This window comes from Silene latifolia, unplaced genomic scaffold (genome assembly GCF_048544455.1).
Source record: "Silene latifolia isolate original U9 population unplaced genomic scaffold, ASM4854445v1 scaffold_377, whole genome shotgun sequence".
Classification (NCBI taxonomy): Eukaryota; Viridiplantae; Streptophyta; class Magnoliopsida; order Caryophyllales; family Caryophyllaceae; genus Silene; species Silene latifolia.
Window position 1 is genome coordinate 70,463 of NW_027413305.1, and position 26,108 is coordinate 96,570.

A 26,108-nucleotide genomic window follows, 5' to 3' on the forward strand; every position below is an offset into this window, starting at 1 on the left:
TGTTTAAAAATAAATATTTTTGATGTCTATAAACTGATTTCTTGATACAGGGGTGTATTTCACAAATTTTGTTGATAATAATATAATTGGTATCTTTACCTTAAATTAAAGTATGATTCATTTTTTATGGCATGTTAATAATTATAATTAGACAAAAATATACAATAATAACACTATTGTCCAATTGATAAATCAAGACAATATAGGAAACCCGTGCAAGTAAGTGTTTCAAGTAAGTTTGTAACCAAGTCCTTTTTAATTAATAAACATCCCCAACAATGTTTTGGAAGCTCAAATATTCAAGACTATAAACCATATTATAACCCGTGCAACGCACGGGTACAAAATCTAGTAATAAAATATTGCAGTAGTATGAGTATCCTACCTATTAAACGAACAACCACAAAGCTGAGGTGTCAGCCTGTGGTTAAAAGTCAAAAATTCAAAGGTCAATTTTTAAACAAACCCACGTTCCTGAAATTCCAGAAACAATTTATTTGTTGTATTCATTAATCTGCTTGCTTAATTCCAACCTACAAATTCTAATCTAGGAGTACAAAACTAAAATTTATGCCATTAATTAATGGTCTGCCATGTCCTACAAATCAAGTTCAATTTAATTTACAAGCAACAGCAATAAATAAAATCAAGAACCGAGATTAAATTATGAGCTAAAAACGCAGCCTAATTTACAATGACATTTTTTTTTCTGATGTCAGTCATCAAATACGGATGTGATGTTGAAATAACTACTAATATAAATAAATAAATAAAATATTTGAAATAAATACTAAAATAAATAACTTGATCAAAAGACGTATGTATATCAAATATCTGAAATAACTCCTAATATAAATTGAAAAGGTGTTACAGTTGAAAAAAAAACCAGAAAAAAATTATGAAAGATTAAAGGAATTATTAGAATAAAAAAAAAGCAGAAAAAAAGGCTAATTTCATAGAAAAATAAAACTGAGAGAAAAAATGATATTGGAAATTTCGCACATACAATAATATCAATTGAAAATGTTTGGATCATGGTTTGCAAGAACCAAGAAATTTTATGCGATCCATTTACACTTTTTATATTCAGCGTTGTATTTATATGGGGTGGGATTATATGGGATTTTAATATTTTAACCGGAAAGACAGAGTGGTAGAGGTAAGTGAGAGAGGGTGAGCTGATTTGGGTGATGTATTTTGTATGTATTGATGGCGGTGGGTAGTACTCCCTCCACTTTTTAATATATGACGTTTTGTTTTTTCGAGACGAGCCTTTGACTTTAATATTTACAATAAAATATTTGGTAAAAAATTATAAAAATTATACCATTAGATTACTTATGAAAAAATCTTTTATATGAGTATACATATCACTATATTTAAGCATATAATTTGAGAGATATTAAAGAGAGAAGTGTGTGTCTCGAAATGTGAGAAAGTCATATAAAGAAAAATAGAGGGAGTATTTATTTGGACGTGTCATGTGTTTAGGGTTTCGTTAGTAGAGTTTGTTATATGAGCCGGAGCCGGCCCAACTTTGTAGATCAAATTGCTAGCACAAATTCTTATTTCAGATCGTCATATCCGTCTGAAATAATCAGACGGATACCATTTCCTCTCACAAAAAACCCATTTAGGGTGTGAGTGGGAAAGCACATGGGGATGTCCCACCACCCATGTGCTTCTCACTTGTGAGAGGTCTTAATGCGGTCTGAAATAAGGCGGTCTTAAGCAAGACGGACTGGCTAGCACATGTATGTTCATTCTAGATGAGTTTCTCTGTTGGCCAACATATACTTCCGAAGGATATTCGAGGATCTATTACAATAGGATTATAGGATCACTTGGATCGGTTATGATTCAGGTCAAAGCGTGTCGGTTTAATAACCGGGTCGGTTACAGTTTATGTCGGGTAGTTGTCGGATCGAGTCATAATCGGGTGATAAGTCGGGTTGGGTTAGTTCAGGTCACTAGCCACGTTAGACACATACATAGTATATTTTATCGGTATTTAATTGAAAATTTTATCGAAATAATTTAGAGATAAATTAAAAGTTACTCCCTTTTAAAATTCAGTTTTTTAAAATTACTTTCTTATATAATTTTTTCCTAAAATTACTTCTTTAAGATGCACTTTTATCAAAAATTGCTTCAAAACTCTAACGTAAGGTACTTTTTTGTCAGTTTATGAACTTATTCCGTTTGTGGCTTAACCAATTTATACTTTGAAACGTATAACAGTGGAGAATAAGTTCAAAAACAGACGGAATAAGTCAGCTAAATTAGAGTTTTGAAGCAATTTTTGATAAAAGAGCATTTTAAAGGAGTAATTTTAAGAAAACATTATATAAAGGAGTAATTTTAATAAACTGGATTTTAAAAGGGAGTAATTTTTAATTTACTCATATATTTATTTTACTTTTAAGCTTAAAAAACTAAGTTTAAAAAACGATCATGGGTTAAATTTCTCATTTATCCTATTTCACTAATTAACAGTTAGTACAAAATGAAAAACAGGTCAAATTTTTCATTTTAAAAGTGCACGGGTCAATTTTTCATTTTAAAAGTGCATGTCAAATATTTCATTTTTCCTATTTCAAATTCAATAATTAACAATTTTTACTAAATGAAAAACGGGTCAAATTATTTAAAAACGTGTACGGGTGAAAATTTTCATTTTAGCCCGTGCTTTTGTAAAGTACAAATGAAATTTATTCTTTATAACTCAAGTATTACATCTATAATTTAAAATTATTTTACAAAAGTAAAGATACTTTATTGTTTTATTTAAAAACTTTGTTTATAAATATAATTGACTTCAAAAAGAGATAGCTAATAAATATAGAATTTTATTATCTTAAATATTTATATTTTTTATCAGAACAAAATTTAAAACTGCATAATCGTGCAACTTTATTATTGTCATTAGAGTCATCATTATAATTAGGTTCATTCTATCACGTTTCACTAATTAACAACTTTATTATTGCTGTAATTTGGATATTCTCGAATCTCGATAGATACTTTAGTTAAAGAGCTACCACTATTAACACATCTTACTACAACAATCTAAACAACAAACCCGTGCAATTTGCACGGGTATAAAACTAGTATAGTATTAAAACGAAAGCCCCTTGAATAATTCCCTGTGATTCAGGTATATACGCAACATCGTCGTCTCCTGAATTCTCATCTGCAACAAAAATGGCGGTAGTATCACCCTTAGCCAAATACAAGCTTGTTTTCCTTGGAGATCAATCCGTTGGTAAAACTAGCATCATCACTCGCTTCATGTACGATAAATTCGACACCACTTATCAGGTCTCTATTCCTTTCTTCTTCATTTTTTTTAGGTTTTTTATTTATCTTGTCAAATTGCGTAATTGATCATCCTCATGCTTTAATTTTTGTGTATCATCGTCGATTCTGTACAATTCTAACGTCATTCAATTATATTTTTTTGGATCGTTGAATTGAGGAACGCTATTTGCTCGATCATTATAAATGACGTTATATTTCTAGGTCGACACTTTTTTCCATGGTAATTAACAGAGGATGAAGCATCGAGTTGATTGTGCTTCTTTTTATTGGGAGGTAGTTGGTGTACCATGAAATTCTTAATGCAATTTCGGTCATCTACGTAAAAACAATGTTTCTGCGTTAGCACCCTACATTCGACCTCCCTTGCCCAGCAATTTGCGGGCGCCCTGCTCAATAAGAGTATTTTTAATATTAACATGGCCGGGGCGACCAGCCAACCCTTTGAGCGAACCATACGCCAAAAAAAAAAGGTTGCAGAAAATGAGAATTTTTTTGAAAAAAAAATCAATAAAATGAGATGCACGATTTAGATAATATCTTTCAGAGTGTAGGTGTGTTTTGTTCATGGAATGGCATAGATGTTGATAATAATGAGTTCATGGCTTAACTTACCTGGATGTTGTTGTGTTTCACGTTGTATCTGATTGAGCTAGACAATGCGCTGAGGTGAGGAACTAGTAAGTATTGAAACTTAGACGAGTGATTTTATGAAAAACCCATCCTAGTGATCTTTAGAATGGCTTGTTATAATTTGGATACATATCCAAGGTATCAATAGAGGAGGATTAAAGGACAGCATACGTACGTAATTGAATGTTGATTCGAAATCTGAATTGGAGTATAATTTCCAAAAGGCATCACCAACTTATTTAGATGACTTTTTGAGTGCTTTTGGTGAGATATGTGAAAACAAAGAACAGAGATGTCCTCATGTTAAGATATTTTAAATGCAGTTTAGATCTTAGGGGATAATTGGTCCCAAAGCATAAGTACGTTGGAGTTTTCTTGTATTAATAAACCTTTGTGAAGGTTGCTGGTGCCTGGAACATATGGAGTATAAACAATCTCTTAGGTTCTGACACCGTATTGGAATTGCACATTCTATTAATTACAAATGTATTTATTTTGTGTTGGGTTTTTCTCCTTGTAAGACTCTTTTCTCCTCCAAGAATTAGACCGGTTCCATACTTCTATTAGAACTTAATTATCGGAGCCTGTTAATACTAAATTGACAAGATGACATGATCCCAGATTCCCAGGTTTCATAATCTAATAATCTTATATGGCGTAAAGTTATGGCCATTGTTGTCATATTGAACTTACGATTCTATGTTTTTACGATCCGAAACTTCAAGAGTCAAGTCTGGCCGGATCCTAGGTAGAATCTTAATTTTCAGGATCATATGATTCTATTTGATTAAACAATAATAATCGTTGAATTATAACACGTCTCAATATAATTTGTTGGTCATTGGTCTGCTGAATTCATTACATAACTTAATATACTATGTATTGTCAATTGCATTCAGGCTACTATTGGAATAGACTTCTTGTCAAAGACCATGTATCTTGAAGATCGAACAGTACGATTGCAACTCTGGTAGGATGCCTTTCTTTCCTTGTCAATCAATCTGAATGAAATGTCAACGAATTTTTAAACTAGCAGTGAACTCATAAAGTATTCCGTTTCCTTTTGTCATGGTACTAGACACAAAAAACACATTCATTTTTTTCGTTCCTTGATTTGATTGAACGCCAAGTTTATGGGATAGCTACTACCTGTTTGCCTTGGTTGCCTATTTTTTTCAACGCTTATTTTTGGATAACCTGCAGGGATACTGCTGGACAGGAAAGGTTTCGAAGTTTAATCCCTAGCTATATCAGAGACTCTTCTGTTGCTGTAGTCGTTTATGACGTTGCTAGTGAGTGCCGCTAAATTTATTATTGGTCTGATTTAGACATTAATAAATCATCCGTTAATACATGCGGCAGTTGATCATACTGTTCATACACCATCGATTAAAGAATCTCATACTATAGTTTTGTCTTTGTACACTGGCATAAAGTAGTGCTGCACTTGGATGATTATTACTATATGTCGGGAGTAATTGTGTCGAATTTTGTCCTGCAGCTAGGCAGTCATTTCTGAACACATCAAAGTGGATTGAGGAAGTACGGACGGAACGTGGCAGCGATGTCATTATTGTCCTTGTTGGGAATAAAACTGATCTAGTTGAAAAAAGGTAAAATTCTGGTTTGTTTAGGAGCTCATGTTCTGTGTGAAAAATCCATCACCAGACATTAATATATATCTCGCACATCGACCATTACAAAAGAACAATGAGTTGTTTGGGATGCAGAGAGGTGTTAACAATCTCCCCTCCCTCGTTTTGTAATATGCGTGTTCCATCTTATTATAGCTGTTAGCCTATGAAGTCTAGTAGTCTAGCTATTATTACGTTACATCTTTTGGGATTTGTTGATGGATGGGGAACTTGAGGGAGGAGTGTTCATTATCAAGTGAGAGAGCTCTTTAGTTGCGTGAAGTTTGAAACTTCATTGACGAGTTATTCTCTCAAATTGTCAGCCTACATTATAATCTGGTGTTTTCATCTGTTTAAACTAGGATATACGTATTTTGTTAGTCTCATAGGCGTACTACTAACAAAATATAAGCATGGAACTTTTAAAATGATTCTGGTACAATTTACTATTTTACTGGCATTGAACAGGCAAGTCTCAATAGAGGAAGGGGATAACAAGGCTCGTGAATGTGGGGTGATGTTCATTGAAACTAGTGCAAAAGCAGGGTTCAACATCAAGGTACATTTACAGCTTACCAATGTACTCCAAACTAAAACTAGTTGTACTAATTAACCATCAATGTCTCGCAACTAGAGGTATCCACCACATCGGTCTTTGGTTGGGTCAGGTTAATTATTCTATGCTAGTAAGGCTTGATTTGTGTATGGCTCATTATATTACCGGGCCCTATCGAATTGGGTTTGGGGTGTTTAAACTTTAAAGTTGGGGTTTGGGCGTTAAAGCCGCGGGTCATATTTGTCTGGCTCTAATATGCTTCATGGATTCATGACTAGCTGATATCTAACATCATGAAGTGAACTTTTTACAGCCTTTATTTCGTAAGATAGCCTCGGCCTTGCCAGGGATGGAAACTCTTTCATCAACAAAGCAGGAAGACATGGTTGATGTGAACTTGAAACCTCACAGCAATTCATCCCAATCGGAACAACCAGGAGGTGGTTGCGCATGCTAAGACGAGGTTCCTGACACAATAGGTGGCGAATCAAAGTCTGGGATCTCAACGGGATTAGTGGATCACTTGGTAATGACAGTACGGTTTAGAGGTTGTTGCGGGCTCTGTTACTCAAAGGTAGATGCTGTAATAATTTACAGTGATGTTTTGAGTTCCATAGTTGATTTTGTCTAGTTCTGTACTCACAAGAGCTCCTGTTACAACGCTAGTTCCGTAATTTAGCTACATATGATCATTTTTAGTTTGATTTTAGAAGCAACATTCTGTAGAGTGCTTATTTCTTTATGTAATCGAATCCGTATTCCCTTTTCTTAAAGAAGCCCTGTGAAAATTTTTGATTTGTGAAACTATCTTCTGAAATACAAAAAACTGTGAGATGATGTTATATATACATACAACCAAACCATATACTGGTCTTTACGCATATAACCCTGTTGCACTTATGATTTACGAGTGCTTTATTTTGATGTATTTGCAACCAAAAACCACGCCTAATAACATTGTGCATGCATCTAGATCATTCTTTCATTCAGACCAGTAATCAGGCCGAGTTTGGACACTCCTCCTACTCCGCAAGCAGAGAGACCACGGAACAAATGTTAGTCGAGTAAGTTACTTTTGGATAGGATCATTGGAATTTCAGAGCACCAACAATAAAAAACAGAAGCATGAATTGAGTTATGTACAACCTAAAATTGTAATCCAGTATAAAGACAGAGACGGAAAAAACAGTACAAAAAAGAATACAAAATAGAAAACCAATCTCAACCATGAATGTAGCCGTCACTGACTTGTCTAACTCTTAGGGTCAGGTAGATCAGTACTAAGGTTCCCATACTTGACCTGTTTCAGCAAATCAATCGCAATCATACTCAAGGAGTGTATTAAACACAATAGCATTGAGGCATGGAGCATATTCATTACTTGCAGTTACTGCTCTAAAGTATAAAAGCGGATCATGATATTATTTATCATCAATTCAATGTTTTTAACCTATTTCTTTGATGGGTGAGGCTGTGATCCTCCCCTAGAACCCGAAAAGAACATGACGTAGACATGAACCAAATTGACTCAATGCGATTCAGCTTGAAATAAACCTATTTGAACACACAAAATTAAACAAAAACCCAATATTAACTTGAAAGACCCCATTACGACTGACTCAAACTCTAAATGACCGAATAACAGCAGATCATTAATGACCTAAACCCACAATAACCCCATCTAAGTTAAATTCAAATGACCCACTTGTTTATTAGCTGAGAATACAGTTTTGGGCATGAATATTAGTGATGGCATTAGCAAAAGGCTAATAAGAAACAGTAACAATAGTAGGTATACCTACACAATGGTAGGTATACCTTTATCATGGAATGAATTGTATTGAGGATGGATGGGTCGTCAAACAGGTTTTTGTGAAGAATTGTACATAGCATGTAACATTGAGGCAAAGAGCTTACAGAATGGAGAAGAGGATGACTATCCGACGTGAGTCGAACAAATTCGGCCGCTTGCATTTTTTCCATCTGTTGTAGGCACCATCGTGACTACGCTCTAGTCCTTGTTTATCTACCAAGTATGGTAACAAGATCAAAGAGTTAGCTGTCAGTTGTTATTTTAACTTAGTCTAAAGAAACACACCAGCACATAAAAAAAAAAAAAAAATAAAAAAAAAATAAAAACCAAAATAATTCTGTATAGATATATGTAAGATAAGGTGCAGTTAATACCTTTGGCATCAAACTTCAATAACATTAAGATGTGATTCATCAATGGCGGTATGGACCCTCCGATCTGTAAGCTGTTTTGTCTCCTTAATGGTTTCTGCAAGATATTATAAGCATCACCACATCTGAGTCGACTAACATTGAACCACAAAAACACAGACAAGATCAATCCATTATAATAAGATCAATCTATTAACCCTACAATCATGAGGAGGAGTACACAAGTATTTGGGTTGATCTCAGACCGTTTCCTACAAGATTTACTGAATTTGATCAGGTAATATTAAAGGATGTCAAGTAGAAAAAAAGGAACTCACCGTTAATGCAACATCAGTTTTAATGGTGCCACAAGTATCTTGGTTGATATTCGGACCATCTGTACAACCCTGCTCGATGTCAACAGTTACCACGAAAGGTGGAAACGGGTCTGAATTTCCCATAGCATCCACACTATCCGGACTTTGTAATCGAGACCCGGATTGTGAATTGGTTAGTGGTGTGCCCATGCCTATGGCTTTGCCTTCCTCAGTCAACACCAAAATACGGCAAAATTCCTGGTTCTGCACATTATATCACCCCAATTTTCCAGCATTTCAGCCACCATTTGTTTATTGAAGTCAACAACTAAACACCCACAACTCCACAAGTTGTTTTCTACCTTAAGTTAACTTCAATTATTGACATTCTTATTTAAACATAATCCATCTGTAATCCCAATTGTCAACACCTTTGTTCTCTTAATTAGAAATAATTAGTACAAGATGCTGATACTCTATCATCAATGCACAATAATTTAATCTCGAATTCGATTAATTAATCATTGTTCAACCATAATACAGCTTAGACTTAGACAACTGCCTCTACATTACCCACCAAGTATTTCATCACTAACCAAAAAAAGGAAGATCAATGTGATTATTAGCAGAAAATTGTCAATTATTTCGACAATAAAAAAGGACAGTAAATCACATCAGAGAATGGAATCAAGCATGCAATTGCATTTCTTGCCTCTTTAATAAATTACAACAGTTATTCTTGTGTGAAATTACAAATGCAGGTTAAACAATGAAATAATCCACATTTCCCCCAGAAATCATAAAAAAAGATGTGAAGTTTATTGGATTAAGTAGATGGGTTTAATGTAGTTAATCCCAACATTCTTAACAAAGAATAAATGATTAACATAAATTATTAAATAGTAATTAGAAATTAATTAATAGAGTAATAATTAATAATGGGATGATACTACAATAATGAATGTTAAACTGACCTGTTCTCTGGTGGGAGTGGCCATTGTAGAAAATAAAGATGTTACATAGAAATAAATAAAAAGGAAGATAAATAGAAGGGAGGAGTGGTCGTGTTGTTATATTTGGTAAGATTGCATAAAGATTTTAGATTTAGTTTGTTATACAAGAAGATTGATTTAGTTTTAGGAAGGAAGATAATAATGATAATAAGAGAGGAGAAAAATGAATGAAGGTTTAATAAGCAAAGTAAAAATGATGCTTGGTGATGTTACATAGAGATACTATTATTATTATTATTATTATTATTATTATTATTAAAAAAAATAAAAACAAAAAAATAAAAAAAGCCGGGGAGTTCAGAAGTTAAGGGGGGACGGTTATCAGAAAAGCTCCTGATCACGATGTTGAATATCACGACAAACATCTCCCCGCTTTCATCTCTCTCTATTTTCTTTCTGTTTCTCCTTTTTTAAAATTCTTTCATCTTCAACAAACTTTTTTCACATTAATAAGGTCGCATTTTTTCGCTTTTTAAATTCGAATCAATCGGGAATTTGAATGAATCGAATGGAGTTTGAATCGAATCAATCGAAAGGGATGAATCAATGGAGTGAATGAATAAATCGAATCAATGGAGTCGAATCAATCGAATCGAATCGAATAGAGTGAGCTTAATCGAAATTGATTGAGTGAATTGAATCAAGTAATATTAATATTATTATTAATATTAATACTAATACTAAATATAATAATAATAATAATAATAATAATAATTATATTATTATTATTATTATTATTATTATTATTATTATTATAATAATTATATTATTATTATTATTATTATTATTATTATTATTATTATTATTATTATTATTACTACTATTTGTTTTTTTTTATAAAAACGCAGACTATTATTATTATCAATTATTATCATCATTATTATTATCATTATCATTATCATCATCATTATCATCATTATTATTATTACTACTACTACTACGACTACTACGACTACTACGACTACTACTACTACTACTACTACTACTACTACTAGTAGAAGAAGAAGAAGAAGAAGAAGATTACTAAATTAAGATTAATACCAGTAATTATACTAATTTGAGTGATTAACTAGGTAGCCACCATAAACCACAGTACACCATCAATTTTATTAGGTGAAATAATAGAGCATCAATTTGCTAGAATGTTGTTCAAAGTCTAGCCATATATCATCCTGATTTGAGTGATTAGGTAGCCACCACGAATCAACAACAATCCTAATTTTATTAATTAGATAAATAAAAGTCGACAGGCGACCCTAATTTCATCTTTAACTAACAAATAAAATTTTATTGATTAATTAAAACTCAACAAATAATATTAATAATTGATAAACAAGTAAATTAATTTATTATTTGATAAATTAGAATCCATCTTGTAAGTTTTAAATCATTTGAGCAATTAAATTAAGTTATAGGGAAAAATATTGATTCAATAGCATTTGGTTCAGTTTTAGGTGAAAAGGGTACAAACTAGAACGTTTATGAAAAAGTGTATGTGAAAGATTAAAGTTCGTATATGAAAAAACAATTAGGTATTAATAATAGTAGTATTAAAATTAACAATGTTATTAATCATATTATTAATAATTAATATTCATATTCATATTCATATTAATAATAATATTAGTAATATTATTAATTTTATTAATATGAATATTATTGATTTTAATAACTATAATATTCAAAATGATAACAATAATGAGGATCATTAATTAATAATAAATTAATAATAATAATAATAATAATAATAATAATAATAATAATAACAATAAAATAATAATAATACTAATAAAATACTAATAATTATAATAAAAAATAAATAAATAATATTAAAAATATTAATAAAAACTATTAAGTTTAACATGTGCAAAATTGAAATGGCCTGAATTTAGTGGATTTGAATCGAATCGAGCCGAATCAATGGAACCGAAATGAGCGAATCGAATCAATAAGAGCCGAAGCGAATCAAGTTAGATTTGAGCCGAATCGAATCGAATGAATCGAATCGAATAGAGTTTGATTTGAATCAAGTGAGTGAAATTAAGTCAGAAAGAACAGGGCCTAAATCTTGCTTAAGATGGAGAGTATTCGTCTTCACAAATTTTCATTTGTGACGGATATATCCGTCACAAACTTGCGACAGGTAAAATACTATCCACATGGAGAGATGACACAAAAACAAAGTGCCTAGGGAGTAACATTCTGTTTTGTCTTATCTACTCATATAGATAGTGTTTGACCCGTCACAAGCTTGTGACGGATATGTCCGTCGCAAGAGAGACTTGCTGATTCATCTTAAGGTTAAGACGGATCGAATATGTACTACTCCCTCCATTCAACTCCACACTACCATTATCCTTTTTGCACAAGTTTTAAGGAAAACGACACTTGAAAAAAAATATCTGCTTTATTAGTGAAAAAGTAGATGGGATTAACAAATACAATTAGGGAATAAAATTCCCACTAAAAATTACAAGGTTTTAAAACCTTACCAAATGGCGTGTTTTTTAGAGTTCCCCCCAAAAAACATCAACTCTCAGGTACAAAGGATACACTACCCTAGGTAAGTTCCGATCCTTCATTACACCACCAAAAATTATCCACCAAATAAATTACAACCTTTCTCTCAGGGGAAAAAAATTACAGTCCTTGCAATAAAATTACAGTCCTTCCACCATAAATTACAAACCAAAAGCTATAAATTACATAATCATCAATCAACAATGGGAGCCAAGTGCCTCTCTGAAGATTCCAGGCAAGAAGTGGCCATATATTTGCTTAAGAAATCAAAACAAGGCAAGCTCACCCGTGTTAATATGAAGGCAACAACTCTCAGGTTTGGTGTGAAGCATAAAACAATCTCAAACATTTGGAAACTTGCAAGAGTAACAAGAGAAGTAGGCCAAGCATTAGATGTGAAGAGCAAAAGAATGGGTAACAAGAATATGAAAAGATTACTACCTGATATTGAGCATATAAAAACATTGGAATGGGGTCAAAGAGATGTTAGAAATCTATATCTCATAAATTTACATATTCATATATGTGAGAAATTATTTAGTCATAAAATAATAACAAATCTTATGCATGCAAACATAAATAAGATAAGAGAAGAAATCATCAACCCTTACTATGATAATTTCGGTTTTATGGGCACCAACAAGATCTCCTTCTTGTTAGTTCTTGAGCTTTCCAATAATGGATGAACAAGATTCAAGTTTAGAATCTCTCCCAAAAGCATATACCCAAGGTAACCTCTTAAAAGACTAATATTATTTGATCTAGAACAATATTAATCTTACCAAAAATTGACCCAAAATATTGTTTTTGCTCTCTAGTATTTCGGTCAAGAGAAGGAAAAAGATGGAGTATTTTTTATCTCTTTAAGTTCTAGTAATATGTTAGAGAATAGAATAAAATTACACTAGAAAAATATGTAGTGTGTAGAAGAATAATTATAGAAGAAACACTCTTATTTTTCTAGGTGGAAACCGAGTGGGGGAAGAAAAAGGACCCAATGCATGGCCAAGATGCTCTTCACAAAAGCAATTAGGCATGCAAAGCTAGTCATTTAGGTTAATCATCATGTTTTCCACTTAACATAAACAAAACACAATATTAACCTTATTCCCTCCATTTTTTCGGCACTTATAAAATGGGAGGTCCATTTTATATTTTGTAATTTGTCAATTGTCACATGTCACTAGTCATGTGTAATTGTAATGCATTTTTAACATATTAAAAATCAACGTATTAATAAAAATACGTCATGTACAAAATCGACTTAGTAATTCATAATTACTTGTACCAAAACGGTTTACCAATTATAAATCACAACATCTTGTATTTATAATATATTATTCATTCAGTTTCAATTGTTTCGTAAACAATGATTTTATCTAAGTAATAAAACAATTTGATTACTTAGACCGTATCTTATTTAATCGAATTACAATAAGATACGTCAATAATACTCACAAAATCGTCCGTCAATTTTAAGCAATTTAATTAACCCGTATCAGAATACGATTAATTAAATAATCAATTAAGAGTGTTACCCTTTAGGTATGACCTAAGGGGATCAATCGATCACAACCGTCGCACGACAAGTAATGTCAAACTCTAGTCACCAATCATTACCGATATGTGTGGACCAGTTGACTGTAAAATATTACTTCCCACATGTATTCTTAAAATGAGACTTAAACATGTGATCATCATGATCGACAGTTGTGATCGCATTATTGTCGGAGGACACATATTCCAACAATCTCACACTTGTCCTCGACAAGTGTGCGTCACCAATTCTCTTGTCCTATTACTATCTCCCACTCAATGCAAGGTGTCTTTCAGGTCGTACTTGCAAGTGATCATATCGAGAGTGGTTTCCTCGATCTGGAGAATAACTGATTGACCGGATTTATCTACCATAGATACCTTCCGAGCGTGGCCACGCATTTCCAGTTCATTACTCCTCGAGTGGCCCTGAGATATTGTTTTAACCCTGACAAGGGGGTGGACAATTCCTATCGCACTCATTCTCTTCGACTAGCCACAACCATCATAACCCAAAATATGCCCATTTGACCCCATTTACGAAGGTCGTAGTAACACAAATCAAAGTTAATCTGAAACTGTGTCACCTTAGGTGAATAGTCTTTAGTCAAAAGAATCGACTCATTAGAATACTATAGAAGCTCTCGCCACGACCAGGCTATATAAATTTGCCAGAACTCTATAAGCGGTCATAAGGCCCGACAAAGTGTTCCTAACAGTCTGCCTATGTGATCGACTAGTCATCTCACATGACTCTATGGCACTTGAACTTGCCATCAATCGCATCACACTCTAGTCACTTCGAGACGTCACCTCATACAAGTGACCATGAGCGAATACCATGTTCATCCAGGTTCACTTTAACGGGGTTCAATATTGTCTCCACAACTCGTTTGGATGTAACAAAGTATAAAAGGAGTTTTTAGATTTAAAAACTCGAACGACAAATGTGATTATCATATGAGTAGTCAATACTTGATTACTACTTCATATTCTATAATCCAATTTAGATCTCGTATGTAGTTGTTCATCCCAATTCAATTGAAATGACATGACTCATCATGTTAAGCCTATGAATAGGCATTGTAAGTAGGTCTTAGCAACTCCCTGCTCAACCTTGCTACATACTTGTTTTCCTTTCGTAATGTATACATTTGCATTAGAAAACTTTTTGAGTACGTGTCTAGATCCAATCTAGACATAGGCTTTCTTGCCTTAAAATAGCTCCCACTGTTTTCACAGTGTGCGAGACTCATCCCTCTTGCACATCCCATGATTGCAAGTGTACTCAATTTCCGTTGTAAATATTTCTCATTGTTCTTTATTGCCTAGAACGATTCTAGAAAATCTATTTCTTAAATAACATAGCCACAATGGTATCTTAACCATCCTAATGTGTTTTGATTATGGTTTTGTCTGAAACCATGCGCAATCTCAATTGTCAATTGTCACTTGTGTAACACCCTTACACAAAATTGCATCAAAAACACTTTGCATTACATCCTTAATGTTTCTGCAAGCACTTAAGGATAATATTTATGGCTTACTTGGTAACTATTACTTAAATTCGATTTGAAACAATTCATCATACTCAAGGTATATGAAATGTTATACATCATTACTCATTTAATTGATCCGACAGCGGAAGCAAATTGAATCAATCAAATATGTTCAACTTGATTGAACTAGTCATGAATCTTATCAACATAAGACTTCTTATTTGACGCTAATGTCATGTGGATTTATCTACATAAATCTGGATATTAAAGATGTATTATATTACTCCAAAAGTCTTAAATCATTTTCAATGATCAATATGTCATCCACATATTAGACTAATTAAAATTTTCGTAACTCCCACTAAACCTCATGTATAAACACAACTTCTCGACTTATCGAGAAAGGTTTTATAACATGATTAAAACATTGATTCCAACTCATTGATGTCCTACTTAAGACCCTCTCTTAAGTTTCACATTATCTTAGGATTGTAAGAATCTACAAAACTCATAACATGTATCGAATACATTCCTTCTATGAAGAAGTGGGTTTTAGATTCACTCGCTATATATATCTCATAATGAAATACAATTCCTAAGAAAATCCAAATAGACTTAAGCATTTCAACTAGTGCAAAACCCTTTGCAACCAATCAAGCTTTGAAATCTCTCTTTATTAGTGCAAAACCCTTTGTCACTAATCAAGCCTTTTATTTCAGATTTTCATGGCTCTAAGCTTTGTATTGAGTTGTGACTTAAACACTCTCATGTAAGTCAAATGTTCATTACTTTCCAGAACTAATCAACTTGAATCAAACAATTTCATTGTAAGTTGTAAGCTCTTTTACTTTCTTAAAAATAACATGAATTCATCATCTTCAACAAGTGACGACTTTAACTTTCTAGGTTTTGAAGAAACAACGTTTTACACAAAACGTCTCATGTAGCCAAGAAAGACCAGTTTCTTGCGACATAACATCCTTTGACACAATACAATTTGTGGCTCTTGAATATTTTCTCCCACTCTGTCTTCTAGAAATAAACTTGTATTTTAGAAAGACAGCTTCACGAGCCACAATCCGTTGTACTCGTGATTATAGTAAAAAATGAGCATTTGTTTCTTTTGAAAAACTTACAAACATGGTACCCTACCATTTCATATCTCATATGATTCGTTTTAGATTTAGTGGAAAAATAATTTAGACAAAATGATAAAATCCCCAAAAGGTTCAAGTAACTCAAAGTAACTTGATCGAAGTCCAAACCATATCGAATAGCATTTGATTTCTTATCCAACCACACATTATCCCATAATGTGTGTTGAGAGAGATTAACTTGTGATACTATATCACATTTCATTTGGCTTATATCAAAGTCTTCACTTTGATAATCCCATCACGACCAAATCGTGATTCCTTGAACTCTTTAAACTTCTTCAAAGATTTCTCTATTTACCTTAAAAGTGAACACATTAGCGTCAACTTAAATCGTTGGTAAAAGTAAATGATCAACCTATTTTGGATCAATGATTTACAACCTCGATCTCCTTTTCAACCAAAAAGGCACGAGACATCTTGCTTTGAATACAAGATACGCATATACCATAAGATTGTAGATACCTCATTTCCGCACCTCCCGCAAACCACCCGGTGATGATTGGGCCGCATGTTTGGTACGCGGAACGATTTGTGACAGTTCGTAAATTTATCGTCAAGTGATTGCTCAAACACTGATGTCTACCTCTTAGTTGTCCTCTACGTGCCGATACGGTCGTTTTGACAGTAATTAGAGTACATTTGGAGTCCGGGCCTAAAACCGTCTTCATTTTCTGATAACCGTTAAATCCCGAGTCAGAATGTTCTGGAATGTTCCGGATATTTCTATTCCATATTTTATAAATATTTCACAATCTTTTAATTTTTGGTAAACAATTTCCCGTAATATTCATACAAAATATTAAGGAAAATAAGATTATCTCGTTATTCCATAAACCAAACACGGAAATCTTTCTTCCGCAGGAGGAAACCACCTGGGAACAGACGCAGCAGGTGCTGCGCCTCTTCCAAGGGACGCAGTGGCTGCTGCGCCTCTTCCCATGTCCTTTTCTGCGTGTTTTTCGTATCCTTTTCATATCTTTTCGAGATTCACTTCCAAAGTCTCTCCGAAAACCCTATTCCTTCACGTGATTAGTATAAATAGGGACATTCGTTCCTCATATTTCTCACGCGAGTGTCCGCCTTTCTCTTCTCCCTTTGCATTCTAGACCACGTTCTTACTTTTTGGCGTCTACGTGCTTGAACATTCGACCACGTAAGCTCGGATCCTTCTGAGTACCAGCCTCGTTTGCATGACCGACCAATTTGACCAACTCCACAACTAATCAACTTAATTAATCTTAATCGTTTTCCTCTTACGAGGGCACTTTCGTTACATTCGAGTCGAGCATCACTAATCGATAACTTAGTTCATCTCGTTTCGTCAAACATGTAAGTCTGAGGGTGTAAATCCTTCTTTATTTTATTGTTATTTACTTTTTGTATCACTAATGTAAGATTTATGTCGAAAATACTTATTAAAACCGATTTATAAAACCTCGTTTAAAACCCTTTTTCGGATTACCGGAAGACAAACGTCGAGAAAGGACGCAGCAGAATCGCTGCGCCTCTTGAAGGAGCGCGCAGATCAGCTGCGCCTCTTCGTGAGGCCGCCGCAGATTCTCGCTTCCTTTCTTCTTCCTTAAATCCTCTGTAAATTCGTTCGTTTTATTTGTTTTCGTTTGTTTTTGTCAATTCTTTGGTATAATAGCATAATCATCTCACATGTATATTATTTATCATTCATCAACGCATGTAATTAATCATTAATCCGACTTAAATCCCTTATAATCCAATATTAGCGGTTTTTCGTCATTAAACTCAAATCCGGGTTGTAGAAATTCGATTTGTTCATATTGAGTTTCTGGAATTCGATCTTTGATATATTTTCATCTGTCTATTGTCTTATTCATCGTTCACTCGTCATTAATTCTTCATTAATTCGTTATGTTTAGCTTATTTAGTTCACCCATGTCACTAATCAATCTTTCATCCATGTAAATAATTCGTTTGCATCCGTCTCATCTATGTTTTATTGCTTTTATGACTATCAATCACATGTAAATAACCTGATAATCACTTTCATCCGAGTTAATATCATAATCACTCCTTAAAATCACCAATTAACATTAACGATTTGCAGTTCCGGCTTCACAGCCAGAACTCACCCTTGGAACAGACGCAGCAACTGCTGCGCCTCTTCCAAAGGGCGCAGTCCTGCTGCGCCTGTTCCAGGTTGATTTCTGTCTCTGAACTTCCGTTCTGCCTTGACCTGATTAATTAGCTGATGTATTAATTAACCATTAATCGTATTATCGCCTAATTCCTATTCGTTAATTTATTTATTCATTCTTTCTCAAATTATCCGTTTTGAAAGTATTTTCGACATAAATCAATTGAATCCATTGTAATCTTTGTAATTTTCATTATTGTATTTTATTATATTTCTTTTATTGTATCATTTGTATGTTTTCACATGTAATTGAACCTTAATTTCTACTTCGACCTAATTGTTTGCTAATTACTTGTTCACCGACTTAGTTAATTCTCACATGTTAGGATTAAAACTTGGATGTTGCATTACATGCATATAATCGACGATATATCAAGTACGAATAACTTCCCTAATCATTAGTAGAGGCCACTATCGAGGCGGGCGGGATTAGGTGTTCGATCAAAAGAGCTTCCTAATACGTACCCTCATCCCTTACTCCAGATCTCTGTGAACATCCGTGTTCATTGGCATCCACGAGAGTCATTCTAGACATAGAATGCTAAGGGTAACGAGTTCTTGGTGTTCATGTCACTACTTTGTGTCTTGACATGACACGAGGTATTCGAACGGTTCCAATTTCCCATAAAAATTGGTGGGGACTCCACAAATGCAAACGCTTGTTTCCAAGCGCCCCCGTGGCCCACGTCCACAGTTTGGCGACTCCGATGGGGATAATACACTTACGTGTAGCCAAAAGGGTGAAACTTGAACAAGGTTAGGGAATAGTTTGTACAAGACAATTGTCGGTTTTCATAACTCGGTCTTCCTAGACCGTTTATTCGGCCTTCCTAGGCCCAACCCAACCCATTCGACCAATCGTCCCGTCTAAACGGTCCTAATTCTTATTTGGGCCTAAGGATGGATAACGATTGACGTCATCCATACCATGATGCTTAATCTTGTTTGTATCAAGGACCTTCACTACTTGAGGAAATGGACTAGGAATCGGCCTTACTCTTGTTTGGTACGAGCCTCTCCACAGACTTCGGGTTTGATTGTTCGGTATGGCAACCCACCCTTTAAACCAAAACCCTTTTAAATGCACTCAGCATCCCGTTATAATGCTTGTATAAATGTTTGTATCTTACGTGATCACCATTTCTAAACAAAACCATGACGATTTTTGAAACCCCTTTTAAAGTGTAAATTTCGAAAAAAGGCCCATCATTAGCGCAAAACCAAGTCGAAACTCTGTCCATTTGTCGAGTCAAATTTCGGGCCCAAGCCCATTTCAAAAACCTCACTTCGAGTCCACTCCTACAACTACACTATAGTTGACTAGGACACACATTTTCAAACTTGGTCATTTCTTCAAAAGCTCACTGACACAAGTGGCACGCACCCACTTCACGAGTCAAAACATTTCTTTCTTAGTAAGTGTGCTAGAATGGTCGATCGTGTTTTGATTCGTCGTCGATCTCTTATCTAGTTTCCAAGATGCCTGAAACAAGCGACGCGAACTTCAATCAACTCCAAGATGGTAAATGATCGAATCCTAGCCGCGCTGGCTCAAATCCAAGTTACTCAAGACCAAGTGCATGATCGCCTTGACACCATCGAGGGCCGGATCTATACCGTAGAAACAAGGATTCCTCCTCGAGAAAGTGAAGTCGTTGATGACTTCGTGAATGACTTTAGGGACGACAGCCCTCCCATGGGTGTGACTGCAGCTGAAAAAAGACTCCAATACTTAGAGGAGCAATTGATGTATCTTAAAGGGGATGACATTTATAGGGAGAATAATCGCAAGTATGAGGCCGTAAATTCCAAGTTTCCAACCAACTTCAACATGACGGATATCCCTAAATTCAAGGGGCATGAGAGCCCTTTGAACCATATCCGTGCCTTCAAGGATTACATGTCTATCAAAGGCATCAAACCCGAGATGTTCTTAAGGATCTTTCCTTCATCTCTTGACACCATCCCAAAGCAATGGTTCTACTCTCTAGAACACAAGAAGATCGCTACTTGGGAAGATGCCGCGATCGAGTTTGCTAAGCAATATGCGGATAATGCTGAGATCTAAGTTAACATGCGCACTCTAGAGGTTCTTACCCAAAATGACAAAGAAGGTTTCAGCGACTTCCTAAGTAGGTGGAGGAAGACTAGTACCCAACTAATTGAACGCCCGGATGAGGCTACCCTTGTGGAGAAATTCGTGGACAACTTAAAGCCCATCTATGCCAATCATTTGAGGTACCAAAACATCAAAACTTTCAAGGATTTAACCGTACTAGGGACGAGAATTGAAGATGACATCCGTAAAGGGCTCTTGTCCAAAATGGTAGGTCGAGGATATCAAGGCTCAACAAATCGTTCATACGGCTCCACTAGCAAGACCGATGAAGTTAACCTTCTCGAGCCATCCAAGAAGAGTACCCCACCAAGGAAATTCACAAATCTTGGGGACACTTACTCCAACGCTCTAAAGAGGTTAATGAAGCAAGGAAAACTCCAACCCATAGGACCTACTCCCGAACCCGAAAAGAAATCCAAATTCTGGGACGAGAACTCGTACTGCGAATATGATAGGGGCAAGGGGCATGACACAGAAAAATGCTACAAATTGAAAAATGTGCTTCAAGACATGATAGATGATGGTCGACTACCAATACCGCCGGGAGGTAAGCCCAACAACACTCAGAATGCTCTTGGAATTCTAGTGATCACAAGTGAAGAATCTACCTTAGATTATTCACACCTCATTTCTCCAGTCAAAGACAAGGTCCACGCAATCGAGAATGAAGGGTTCTACTCTACCATTTCCCCTACCATCGCCGACTTCATCGCATGGGCAAGGAGCGTGGATAGGCAAGTTTGGGAATTGGAAAATGTAGTGACAACTTTACATAACCCCAATGCGACACCTAAAGAACATGCGCCACTAGTCTTTTCTCAAAATGCTACTATGCAAGAAATAGTCGCCGTGGTTAATAAACTAGTCGACCAAATCACACAATTAGAAGACGAGATTATGAGAATGAAGGAACTAGCTACAATCAATAGGGTTTGGGCCGATGATGATGAAGACGAGTATCTCATTGAACACTCCCTAGTCAAGGAAATAGTCCAAAATGGTGAAGACCAAGATGTGGACCACCTAACTCGTTCGGGGCGTCCATATCAAAGTACTAATCATAATGGTCCAACCAACGTTGTCACACCAAATGACAACGAAGATGACTCCACTGATCATTTGATCAAGCAATTACAGAAGACAAATGTTGATCTTTCAGTCTGGCAACTAGTAGCAAGCTCATTCCCACATCGCCAAGCTTTACTGCAAGCTTTGGCCAAGCTAAATATAGCACATAACTCCACACCCGACGATGTAGTCAACTTGGTCTTCCAAGAATCACCGAAGTTAAGTAATCCTATTACTTTCTCAGACGAAGATTTGCCTCCCTTTAGCGCTAGTCACAACTTGGCTCTCTATATCACCGTCATTTGCTTGAAGAAGAATGTGCCAATGACCTTGGTTGATGATGGCTCCGCGGTCAACGTCATACCCCTCAAAACAGCATACAAACTAGGCATGAAAGAGTCGGATTGGACCCCTACCAATCAAGGTGTTCACGCATATGATGGTACACGATGAAAGGTCGTAGGACTCGTTAACCTAACCATAGCCACATGGCCAATTGAGCGAAAGGTTAACTTCCAAATAGTGGACATCGAAGCTTCCTTCAACATACTTCTAGGAAGACCTTGGATTCACGCTTCCAAAGCGGTAACATCCACCCTTCACCAAAAGATCAAAATTCCACTAAATGGCAAAGTGGTGACGATCACTTCGTCACCCATTAAGGCGATAATCGAAAAGAAGTCGAATAATCAAGTCCTTGCGGATCCAGTATATGAACTTGGGGGCTTTCAAAGCATAAGTGTCATAGAAAGTGAATTGGCACCCCTATACTATGATCCCTACTCCAACTTGGTGGTCAACCACATACTCAAATCCCAGGGATACTTCCCTGGAATGCCTTTGAACCCTATCCGAAGAAACACCTTCGCACCCTACAAGGAAGACAACTAAAAAAGAATACCACTTGGACTAGGGTACAAACCCACTAAAGAGGAAGTTCTCGAGATGCTTGCTCAAGTTCAAAACCGCAAGTACGTAGGAGTCCAAATGCGACCCTATCTCCCTACCCTAAATGGATACTTTGTTAAGGAAGGAAGTCTAGAGCTCTTTCACGGATTTCTCGAACCTTGGCACTATCTCGAAAGGAAGCTAGCCGGAATCGAGATCTTTCACGATTGCTACTTCATTCCTCCAGAAACGGTTCCTACCGTCAAAGCTCGTCAAGCACCTTGCTTAGACGAACAAGCTGTTTAGTCTATTGTTTGGAGAAGATCGATTTGTTAGAGCCGCGCAGGATGAGATAATTACTATGATACTTCAAGACGACCACTTCAACCCTACCGCGTTAATCACAGAAACAAACGCAAATCAGCAGAAAGGATGGAGAAAATCAATCAAGTGGACCAACAATCAAGGAAGACTCTTCAAGCTCACCAGTGGAGAAGGAGAGATGTTCAAAGGAGAACCAAAAGACGTTGAATTCGAGTCAGAGTCGGAGTCAGAGTCGGAGTCTAGAGAAGTCACTAAGGAGTCTCCTCCTGTCGTCATCCCCATTCCCTTTGTTTCTCCTAGCTTAGCCTCAAATAGTAACAGTAGTTCGGAAAATGTCCCAACAACTGTCCCTTTACCGCCACTGACCACAGATCAGATGGCTTCTTTGTTTCAACTTTTCTCAAACTTTAATATGAATAAATTAGGTTCTGCTTACTCTTTGTGTTATCTTGAGTGCAATTCTGTTTACGATGATACTGAGGATGACCCAGACCCAGACTCAATTGAAATACCTCCCTACATAGCCAAAGAAATACTACAAGAAGGGGAAGAGGGACCAGTAATAGAGAACACTGAACCCATCAATGTAGGAACCGAACTAGAACCCCAAGAACTTAGGATAGGGACTACCCTGAACGCCACCGAAAGGGCCAGTTTCATAGACCTCCTGCACGAGTTCAAAGACGTTTTCGCTTGGTCCTACAAAGACATGCCCGGGATCGACAGAGATATCGCCGAACATAGAATCCCAATTAAGCCAGGCTTCAAGCCCGTGAAACAGAAGCTTCGTCGAATGAGAACAGAATGGGCTCTCAAGATCAAGGAAGAAGTCGATAAGCAATTCAAAGCCGGATTCATCAAAGTTTCCGAGTACTCTGATTGGGTAGCCAACATAGTACCCGTACCTAAAAAGGATAGGAGAATCCGTGTTTGTGTTGATTTTAGGGACTTAAACAAAGAAAGTCCTAAAGATGACTTTCCTCTACCATACATCGACATATTGGTGGACAATACCGCAGACCACGCATTACTATCCTTCATGGATGGGTATGCGGGTTATAACCAAATCAAGATGGCCATGGAAGACATGCATAAGACCGCCTTTGTCACTCAATGGGGAACCTATTGCTATACGGTCATGCCGTTTGGGTTAATCAACACCGGAGCTACATATCAACGCACCGCAACTACACTCTTACATGACATGATGCACAAAGAAGTTGAGGTATACGTAGACGACACGATTTTCAAGTCCAAGGATAGAGAAGGGCATATTGCGAACCTTCGCAAATTTTTCGCAAGGCTACGAAAGTACAACATGAGACTCAATCCTCAGAAGTGCGCATTCGGAGTAACATCTGGCAAACTCCTGGGATACGTCGTTAGCCAAAGAGGTGTAGAAATAAACCCTTCCAAGATCAAGGATCTGATCGAAATGCCGCAACCTCAAACAGAAAAAGAAGTCAGAGGATTCCTTGGTAAAGTGCAATATATAAGTCGATTCATATCGAAACTCACCATGATTTGTGAACCTATCTTCAAGAAGCTAAAGAAAACAGATCACACCATGTGGGATGATGACTGTCAGAAGGCATTTGACCGAATCAAGGAGATATTAGCTAAACCACCCGTACTAATGCCACCTCAACGAGATCAACCTCTTGGTTTATATCTCACAATAACCGAAACAGCCATGGGCGCCATGCTAGCTCAAACCGTAGGAAAGGAAGAAAGGGCTATTTACTACCTTAGTAAGAAGTTCCTGGAATACGAGTGAAAATATTCACAACTCGAAAAGACATGCCTCGCTCTTGTGTGGGCAATGAAGAAGCTACGCCATTACGTGCTTAGCTACTCCGTCAAAATATACTCCAAAATGGATCCAGTCAAATACCTCTTTGAAAAACCCGTCCTCAACGGACGCCTAGCAAGATGGACTTTGATGCTCTCAGAGTTCGATCTCAAGTACGTGCCTCTAAAGGTTATAAAAGGGCGTGTCGTTGCCGAATTCTTTGCAGAAAATCCCATCAATGATGCACATATAATAGATACTTGGTCATTTCCAGACGAGGATATACTCCAAACCGATGTAGACTCCTGGGACCTTTACTTTGATGGAGCATCAAACTTAAGAGGATTTGGAATAGGGGTGTTGCTCATTTCTCCTGAAGGTGAGCATACACCAATCTCTGTCAAACTCGACTTCGAGGTGACAAACAATGCTGCAGAATACGAAGCTTGTCTCATTAGACTACAGGCGGCAGTGAGCCTAGGCATTAAAAACCTCCGAGTACACGGGGATTCATCCCTGATAATCAATAAAGTTACGGGATCTTGGAAAATCCGAAGCGAAAGCTTAGCGCCTTATCAAGCCAGAATAGACCAAGTTGCTCAATTCTTTGATCACGTGACCTATCTACACCTACCACGGGAAGAAAATCAATTTGCGGATGCTCTTGCAAAACTCGCATCTTTGATTAATATGCCAGATGACATGGTGGAAATTCCTTTGTGTATCGAACGACGATCAGAGCCAGCTTATGTCCACCAAATCACCGATGAAGAGGAAATCGCAGAGGAACCTTGGTTCCAAGCAATCCTAAATTTCAAGCTCAACGGTACCTATCCACCGGATATGGACAAAAGGGGACAACGTGCTATACGCCTACTAGCTTCCCAATACGTTCTCATGCAAGGAGAACTATACAAAAGAACACCTCTTGGTGTAATCCTACGTTGCCTTGATCATTCACAGGCACGGAAAGTGATGGAAGAAGTCCACAATGGAGAATGCGGTCCTCACATGAGTGGGCCCATGATGGCAAAGAAAATCACACGTTTGGGGTATTATTGGACCACAATGGAATCCGATTGCATCAAATACGTAAGACATTGCCACAACTGCCAAATCTTCGGAAATGTACAGCATGTCCCTCCTTCGTTCCTCTATACAATGACATCTCCTTGGCCATTTTTCACTGGGAATTGATATAATCGGTAAGATAACCCAAAGTAACGGGGAGGTCACTGTTTCATCCTAGTGGCAATCGACTATTTCACCAAATGGGTAGAAGCGGCTTCCTACACTAGTCTGACGGCTAAAAATGTGGCAAAATTCATACAAAACAACATCATCTGTCGATACGGTTGCCCACATGAAATCATTAGTGATAATGGATCACATTTCCAAGCT

At 36.2% G+C, this 26,108-nt stretch overlaps 2 protein-coding genes across 2 annotated transcripts; one reads left to right on the forward strand and one right to left on the reverse strand.

The window, feature by feature from the left end:
* The first annotated feature begins 347 nt into the window (after positions 1-347).
* On the forward strand, positions 348-6,945 carry LOC141639406 (ras-related protein RABH1e). Its single transcript, XM_074448541.1, has 7 exons — positions 348-376; positions 3,112-3,321; positions 4,851-4,921; positions 5,155-5,243; positions 5,453-5,564; positions 6,054-6,144; positions 6,455-6,945. The coding sequence occupies exons 2-7, from the start codon at positions 3,205-3,207 to the stop codon at positions 6,596-6,598; spliced, it is 624 nt and encodes a 207-aa protein (XP_074304642.1). The 5' UTR covers positions 348-376; positions 3,112-3,204; the 3' UTR covers positions 6,599-6,945.
* A 290-nt stretch (positions 6,946-7,235) lies between these two features.
* On the reverse strand, positions 7,236-9,845 carry LOC141639407 (uncharacterized). Its single transcript, XM_074448542.1, has 5 exons — positions 9,596-9,845; positions 8,643-8,885; positions 8,329-8,422; positions 8,059-8,167; positions 7,236-7,441 (listed from the first exon to the last, which is right to left on the reverse strand). The coding sequence occupies exons 1-5, from the start codon at positions 9,617-9,619 to the stop codon at positions 7,363-7,365; spliced, it is 549 nt and encodes a 182-aa protein (XP_074304643.1). The 5' UTR covers positions 9,620-9,845; the 3' UTR covers positions 7,236-7,362.
* Between the last annotated feature and the right edge of the window lie 16,263 nt (positions 9,846-26,108).